We start from the raw sequence: 8,906 nt of genomic DNA, 5'->3' as shown, positions 1-8,906 counted from the left end.
AAAGCAGGCTGTGACAAATGGAAAAATTATCAGATCTAAATACAGAAAATGAAGTCAATTTTTTCTGTTGGTTTAGCAGTGGTACTTTGCCCTTCGGCACTGTGTATTTGGTAAATATTCTGAGCAGGACATTGACAGCGTTTTCTTTCTGAGAAGAATAGCATGTTCCCAATTGTTTAATGTTGTGGCTAAAATTCATGTTTCAAATACAAACAGAGAAATTTCATAAAACAAAAACAAACTATTGGAGATCCCAGCAGCTAGAGCTTGACATAACCCAACTTCTCTTAGAGCTTCAAATGTCCCTCACTCCCCCTCACAGGCTGTGAGTCAGCAGGGGAGGAGGATACTTAGATTAGAAACACCAAACTGTGGAACAATCATTACACAATGTTATTTTGGTTGCTCTTCAGATGCTCCTGCAGTTAAAATCTGCTAAATTAGGAGAACTGCAGTGATCAGAACCTCAGCTGATACCTGTCGAGTTCTGCCTTGATGCCCCAAACTTGCAGTGCAACAACAAGGCTTCATGCCACCCAAAACTCTGATTTATGACCCCCTTGTCACAAATAAGAACAGGAATCATCATTTCAGCCTTCCTGCAGAGCTGGCACTGAGCACTGTCTCTGCTGCTTTTGGTTAGCTGGTAATTGGAAGACAACAGGAATCAGATCAAACAGGACCCTGAAGTCCCGAGTTTCAGGCCAGATCATCATCTGTGTAAACTGGCATGAGGTTGGTACCTCACTGGGGGCACATTCCAACACCAATATCACTCCAAAACCGATCATTTTGCCTTGGAAAGATTTTGCTATAACTGTCAGGAGTCTTTGGTACGCAGAAATGTCTGCGCTCCAGTGACAAACACGAGCCTCGGAGTGACAGTTCTATTATTCAACCCAATTTTGCATTCCAAATATCCTCATCCTCTACAGATGCTGAGAATACTGTTTTCCCCAACACCATGGGTCCCAGCAGAAGATGCTCTGCAGAAACAACCAGAGAGGAGCCTGTGTGGAGCAGAAATTGCCATCTGAATTCCTGCATTATGCCCCCAGAGCAACATGTGATGCTTGTTTCAGCCTTTATTAGCAGCCACACAAGGAAGCTTTTATCTTCTGTTTACTGGGATGGGAATAAACACAAAGAGTTAATATGTAACCATCCTTTTGTGGGTTTTTAAGGGCAGAGCCCTGGCCCGGGGGGCACTCGGGACGTCAGGGACTGGCAGGATGCATCCCCTGGCACTGCTCGGGTGCCTCGTGGCTCTGAGCCACTGCGCTCTCATGTCCAAAGGTGAGTGCCTTCCATTTCCTAGGGACACCCCCATCCTGAGGTGGCAATGGGGGAAACTTGAGAAAACAATGGGATTTTAAAGCCTTTAGATAATCCTGGTCAAGTGTTTTGAACAGGGCTTTTCTCTGAGAGCTTTTCTTCTCTTTTCACTTTCCCTTCTTTCCTCTGTCTCTTCCTGTGGTGAGGTGAGTGGCTGTGTACAAAAGCATAAAATGAAGGAAAGCAGAAGAAATGCTGACAGATGTTGTGGGACCCAGCTGCCTGGATGCCAGGGGGGAACTGTGTGTGCCAGGAATTAACCTGCTCCATCCCTGCTCACCCCTCCATGCCCGCACAGCCCCTGCTTCGCTTTTCTCCTCCTTTCCCCCGCGCCAAGAGCTCCAGGCTCTGTCTCATATCCCCTCTCCCTGTGTTTGCCATTTATTTCTCCATCCTGAGCTCCCTGTCCCTCTGTGCTCTCCCCTCGATGGCAGCAGGAGCCTCTCTCCATGTCCTCAGCGGGAGCTCAGGCTGCACCCTCCGTTCCTCCCTCGCTGTTCCCTCCTGTTCTCACCCTCTGGCTGATGAGCTGTTCCTGCTGTCACCGTGTTAAAGCTGTTTGGGAAGCAGAGCTGGCTCATGGAACAGAGGGTCTACCCCAGTAAACAGAAAAGTTGGGGACAAAAAGGAATTTCATTACAAGAAGAAATACCTGATTTCAGGCAGACCCCTACCAAACAGATTTTGATTAAAAATGAAAGGCATTTGTTTGCTTCTAAGTCCTTCTCACCCTGTTTTGTCCAAGGCAATTTACTGTAATTGAATTCACAGAATCACAGAATGACCTGGTTGGAAGAGACCTTCAAGGTCACGGAGTCCAGCCCAGCTCCAACCCCTCACCCAAACCCTGGCCCCCAGTGCCACATCCAGGTTTTGTTAAACACATCCAGGGATGGAGACTCCACCACCTCCCTGGGCAGAACATTCCAGAACTTTATCCCCCTTTCTATAAAGCACTTTTTCCTGATATCCAACCTTGACACAGCTTGACTCAATTTGTGCACCACCTTCATAAATGTATTTTGGAGGAAAAGGAAATTTTAGTTTAAAAAGTGACACGAAATCTAACTGGGACCATTGGTAGAGCTGCTGAGGAGAAGAACACCACATTTTTTTCTGGCTAATACTTATGGCAGCCATCAGCTGCCTCAGGAAGACAAAAGCTCAGGGCAGGGAGATTCTGTAACTCATAACAATAGAGAATCCTGTGCCTCAAGCTGAGAAATCAAAACAACTCCAATTTGCTAATTAGAGAACCTGCAGCAGATCCTTACCACGCCTGACCTCTCTCCAACTTGTAAACAAAATCTTTTGTAAATTCCTCTCCTCCAGTCTGTCCCAGGCCACCAGAAGTGTTGTTTGCCACACTCAATGTAGACAAAAAGGTGTATGAAGTGGGTGAGGAAGTGGAGTACACCTGCCGGCCGGGGTTCATGCCCAACAATGGGCAGAGGAAGTACACGTGCCTCCCGACGGGCAAGTGGGCCTTCAACACCCTGCTCTGCCTCCGTGAGTACCAGCACCTCCTGCTCCTGTGGGCACAGCAGCAATCAGAGGGGTTTCAGCAGGTCTCTCTCCACTGGTTATCCCCTCACTTGTGTGGAAGAGGGGTGGTGATGGAAAGGATCTTCCCATCTGTGTCCTGCACCCACATCTGTCCCCTGTAGCAGAAATTACAGCGAGGCTGGATTTTCACTGGAAACTTTTGACCCTACACTTCAGGGTCTAAATTTCTTCAGCATTTTAATACCAGCAGAAGTTCTGTCCATATGTAGGACACATTTTTCATTCCCAAATGTCACATACACAGATGGGGATGGAGATTGGAGCTGGACAGGGGGAACCTTCATCCATCCCAGCCCAGCAGTGCTCATTCCCTAACAACATGTGCTGCTTCATAACTCCTGCATTTATTGCATCCCATCATTTCATTGCAGACAACTTACATTCCTCAGGCAATCGAGTGTTAAAAATATTTTATGTTTATACAGAAACTTGTATTTTAATGGAAATGTAGAACAGCCAGACTTGTGGAATGTAGTACATGGGAGTGGAGAAATGTAAAAGACACCAGGATGAACCTTTATGATCTACTTGTTCCCACTATAATGAAATTATTATTTCATGCCTCATGAAATAAAAGGATCCTTTTTTATTTTTAATAAACAGCAAAGAGATGTCCCCCTCCTCCACCCCTGCAGAATGGCAAAATGGATTTTGAAGAGCTTCAGTACCAGAGTACTGTAACTTTTTCATGTGATCCAGGGTAAGTGTTCCCTTAAATCACATTGTAGTATCACCCACTGCCATGCTGCAAGACAGAGAACATTGAAAGCTGCACATAAAAACTCATCTACATTTCAGAAATCATTAAAAAAAGCTTGTCTGGTGATCCACCTCTATACAGTCTTGGCTATGACATTATGGGGCTTTGCTACTCCAAAGAAAAATCTTACAAATACAGAAACCACCAAAATAGCAGAGATTTTATGCAAAAAATTTATTCTGGACTGCTTTCCCCTGCTTTTCAAATCCTCTTATTACATCATGAGATGAAATCCTACAGCAGAGAGTAGATAATCTCCATCAAAGTTATGCTGTTGGGCTCTGAGGACTGGAAATTGAGTTTCTATGCCTCTCCAAGCTCAGTAAATAAAAACATGAGGTTAATCCTAATTTACCTGAAGTAAATGCACTTTTTCTCAGGACTACTTGTTAGCTTTAGGAAAAAGGATGCATTTTAAAAAGTAGTTATGGTAAATGTAGGGAAGCATTTGCTAGTAGCACGTATTTAATTGTACTTGGGTAATTAATGACAAATCAGGGCTTACCTGGAAGGTCACAGGTGAGACAGCCTAGAGCTCACTGAAAAGTGTCAACAGCCTCAACAACCTCCTTCTGTAAAAAAGGAGCAAGATAAGGAATAAAAAACCACAACTGTGACATGAAGTGTAGCAATGGGGCTTGATTTGATTTTGTTAATTCTAATTTACTGGTTTTCAGCTGTGTGATATTGACATGCTAGACACATGATGAATATTTCTTTAAAATTCAGAGCAGATGTTAATAGTGTGAATACGGAGGATGGGAGAGAAGTGTATAATGTGCATATGGAAATAGAAATGTCTGGGATTTAAATACAACAGTGCACCTCAGTGACTTTAGTTCTTAAGAGCACTGAATTCTCTCCAATATAATTACCATAATTAATTGGGAACTCCTCACAAGAAACCATACCATTTGCATCAGCAATCCCAGATCAATATTTGCTATTTACATACATCCACAGTATTAACCAGTTGTAGTAATTGATATGTAAAACAGCATATAAAGTTGAAACAACAAAACATCTTGTTGTACCAAGCCTTCTGCCTGGGTCTTTGCAATATTTGGATATTAACAGTTTTTCTGATCTGATTCTAAACTTCCTTTGAGGTCAGGAAACGTTAAACTAGAAAAGGATTTCAGAGCTGGATTCTTCATTCTGTTTATGAGAAATGACAGATCTTTGATTGATCTCCCTGCTCTGATAAACCAGGTCTGTTTGTTTCCAGCTACAACCTCGTTGGGTCAAGAACGAGCCAGTGCATGGCAGATGGAAAGTGGACTGGAACTTTTCCCCAGTGTCAACGTATGTGTTTCAATCAAAAATCAATTTCCTTATTCTTATTCCAGAAACATTCCTTTGCATTGCTCAGAATTATGTATACTCTTACTCAGAAGTCTCCTCTAGTGCTGTGCAGAAGCTGGTTAGGAAAAATCAAGCAGAATGCTGCATATTTGGTTTTCTATGTGTGGGTTTTAGAGAAATACAGTTGAAAGGTCTGAACAAAAGGTCGGGATCAGGGATGCTATTTACAGCTGGAGGTAAGATGCTTATCCACTCAAATTCCTCCTCCCTGTGTATAAAAAGAGGATATTGTCATGCCTTTGTGCTTATGCAGGGTTTTGCTATAACCTATCCTGCAAAAACACTTGACTGAAAAGCAGTAATATTACCTGAAAAAATAAAAATCCAGCAAAATTCATGAATTCCATACTCTGAGGCCCCTCTGACACTTTTAATTTAAACTATATTTTGCCAGCTATGATTCCACCTGGGTTCATTTAGTCCTAAGAATGTTGCTCCTCTGATTCCACAATTATTTGATCTTTAAGATTTAATTTTCTGAGTGCTGTGCTTTTGTAGCTGTGACTTGTGCACCTCCCTCGTTCTCGGAATTTGGGGTCATCTCTTTCCGTCGCCTCCATCCTGGGAATGTCTCTCATTTCCTGGACACAATCCAGTTTGAATGTGTCCCTCCTCTGGCCCTGATTGGGAATGAGACAGCCACCTGCACAGCCAATGGCACCTGGAGCAGCATTCCAGTGTGCAAGGGTGAGTAACTCACTTTTATCCACACCGAAAAATATTCCTGAGAATTGCACGTACAAAACTAAATGAACAATAATATTTTAATTTTTTTTACAACTGTAATTGCAAACATACAGCACAATTCCTCTGCAGCTGAATTCTGCAATCGTTCAGGCTTGTGGATCAAGGAGATTGCTAACCCATGGCACATAACATGGGATTGACAAAACATTTGCTGCAGGTGTAAAGGTTATATAAACAAACCCTGCTAAACATGGTGCACAGCGGGGAACCTGAGCCTGGCCTCCAGTGTGCAGCCAACATTTGATTCTAAGTGCTCAGATTCACCTAAGAAACAGCCAACCTTACCCTCAGTCCTAAAAATTTCCCTGCTTTTAGTTAAATTACACCATGTTTAAGTCATGTTATAACCACAGATTGCAATGGATGTGCATTTAAAACAAGTAACGTTTATTTATTTGCTGTGGTTTTTAAGCTGTCTTTCCCCTGGCTGTGTTCCCACTGTGAAAGTTTTTGTACATTTTTCAGGTTTATAGTTGTCTTTTTGACCTGTGACACTGCTAAAGCTCTGGGTTTGGTTTTGTCCCCCAGCTGTCACCTGCCCCACTCCCATAGGAATAGAGAATGGGTTCATAGAGTTTGCCGTGCGCAGAACCTACCACTACAACGAGAGCGTCAGCTTCGGCTGCCAGGCCGGCTTCGTGATGGACGGACCCAAACATTCCCGCTGTGAAAACACTGGAAACTGGTCCACAAAGCCAGTCTGCAGAGGTGAGCACTGCCCATCCCCAGAAACCAGGGAACAAACTGAACTCTTCCCTCTGACCACTGCTCTGTTGGGCTGTCACTTCTCGGGACTGCTGCTGGTCACAGTGTACCCCAAGATGTGTTAGAAAGTCTCTTTTCCCAGCCCAGCAGTCAAAGAAGGAGTCAGAACTCTTCAGTTCTCGTTCTCAAGGTTGTTTATTGTTTCTCATCTATAAAATTCTTTCTCTGGTCTTTCTCTGAGGTCTGTTCAGCAGGTTAGACAGAGGCACGCTGCCCATCCTTGTAGTGGTGTTATCTTTTTATACTAAAAACCACATGTACCATATTTACCATAACTTCCCAATAGCTATCACCCATGTTAGACAGTGAGCTGCTACTCTAAACCTAATCCAAAAGTGCCAGCGTCACAGCAGAAGATGGAGGCCAAGAAGAAGAAGGAGAAAGACTGGACACGCCCAGATTCCTCCATCTTGCCTCCTGAACCCCCATTCTAAAAACCCCAAAAAATCTATTTTTCACCCCGTGACAGACTAACTATTATTCTACTTAGACTTTCGTGGCTTGCAGATCCTCATATAAGGGTGGTAACTTTTTCCATGGGTCATAATCAAAGTCACAGGCATCTTGGGCTCTGTGCCAAGGTCTCTGAGCCCCCTGGCAGAGGTTCAGGCAATCCAGGATGGCCAGAGGGATGTCCTGAATTCCCACAGCCACTTCTTTGTGCAAGAGCTGTCCTCAAAAGGAAGCCAAAAAAGGAATTGCAAGGCCCTGATAATCTAAGCCCACTCCCAACACAGAATGTTGTATGACATTGATGTATCTGGATTGACTTCCATAATTAGCCACGTAACTTTATTCTGTCTGAGTATTTCTTCTCCTCTTCCTATTTCATGTCATTAGAAATTACACTGAGGCTGGATTTGTGCTGGAAACTTTTGACCCTATGCTTCAGGGTCTGAATTTCTTCAGCATTTTAATACTAACAGAAGTTCTGTCCATATGTAGGGCACATTTTTCATTTCCAAATGCCACATACACAGAATTCTGCTGGAATCTGATCTACCCTTTTCCTGCTCCTTATAACTGGATTTTATAACCTGCTCCTTATAACTGGATTTTTTTTCCAGCACCATGTAAAATACCAGTTAAGAAAGCTGTAGTATTGTACAATGGTGAGAAGAAGAGAGTTCAGAACGACCTGAAGGATGGCATTCTGCATGGGGAAACTGTATCCTTCTTCTGCAAGAACAAGGAAAAATCCTGTGCCTACACTGTAGAAGCGGCATGTGTGGATGGCAACTTCACCCTCCCTGCCTGTTTTAAAGGTATGAGCCAGGCTGCCCACAAACCAGCTCCTGGTGGGGGAATTACAACTGCTTGAGCGTGGGGGACAATTTCATAATTCATCTTCAAGCCCTATTTGAATGGCTACTTAAATTCCTGGGTGTTTGAGTTATTGGGTATTCTGGAAGAAAACAGCCCAAGGAGAGAATGCTCGGCAAGCATTTTCATTTGGTTGTGTCAGAGCCCTGCTTTAATTCCTGTCCTGTTCTAGAAGATGCTACTTAAAGATGTTACTAGCCCAAAGAAAAGGCCATATGTAAAGCATTCTGGGATTTCCCAAATCCTTGGATCAGCACCTTCTTTAGTGACAAAAAGCCTGCACTGCTGCAGGTTTGAGGATCTGACATATTCCCTCCTATTCTGGTGAATTATTCACACCTTATGCTGATCAGGAAACCACTTTGGACCAAGAGTGTTGAAAAGCAGCTGAGAGCTGTGGGGAGGAATTGATGCTGGAGGAACAGTTTCACAGGCACTCAGGCTTTTAGAATAAATAAACAGACATTACCAACTTCTCTAGCAAGAGGAAATGTCTCACATTTGTTTTATCAATATCCCTTGCATAGGATTTTCCTTGTAAGTTTTATTTTCATTTCTAAGCAAAGGAAAAGCACAGCCTATCCATGATGAAAACATCTCTCCTCACATTTGGCTTCTGATACACGTAGCTCAGCTTTATTAAGATAGAAAATAAAAGTGTATTTCTTCCTACAGTTTCATTATGATGCAAAGATTGACGGCTCACCTCACTGTTGTTTTCAGCTGTCACATGTTATAAGAAATTAACCCAAGTTCTTCACTTGTCTCCAACAGAACGTGGCTTTTTCTCAAGCCTGGTGAAGAAAGACCCCTCAGAGATGAAAGCATGTGAAGATGAAGCTTGAAGCAGAGAAATAACCCAGTACTAAACTTCTGCCTTACTGAGACAGAACATTCCATATGCAAGAGGAAAACTTAGCTCCTGTGAGTGTAACTTGGGTCTTGTAAATGTAACTCAGGTCCTGTAAGTGTAAATTTCCAGGTGAACTCTGGAATCTGTGAATGCTTTCTTCCCTCCCACCCTCCCCTCCAGTCTCCTCCACAA

General features: G+C 43.3%; 1 protein-coding gene across 1 annotated transcript; it reads left to right on the top strand.

Annotated features, from left to right (window-relative positions):
- The first annotated feature begins 1,223 nt into the window (after positions 1-1,223).
- On the top strand, positions 1,224-8,906 carry APOH (apolipoprotein H). The gene is made up of 8 exons (XM_084218368.1): positions 1,224-1,296; positions 2,668-2,844; positions 3,505-3,601; positions 4,890-4,966; positions 5,525-5,713; positions 6,302-6,481; positions 7,606-7,803; positions 8,636-8,906. The coding sequence occupies exons 1-8, from the start codon at positions 1,233-1,235 to the stop codon at positions 8,704-8,706; spliced, it is 1,053 nt and encodes a 350-aa protein (XP_084074494.1). The 5' UTR covers positions 1,224-1,232; the 3' UTR covers positions 8,707-8,906.

The sequence above is a fragment of the Fringilla coelebs genome, assembly GCF_963513975.1.
Source record: "Fringilla coelebs genome assembly, chromosome: 19".
Classification (NCBI taxonomy): domain Eukaryota; kingdom Metazoa; phylum Chordata; class Aves; order Passeriformes; family Fringillidae; genus Fringilla; species Fringilla coelebs.
This window is presented reverse-complemented; position numbering and strand designations above follow the sequence as displayed.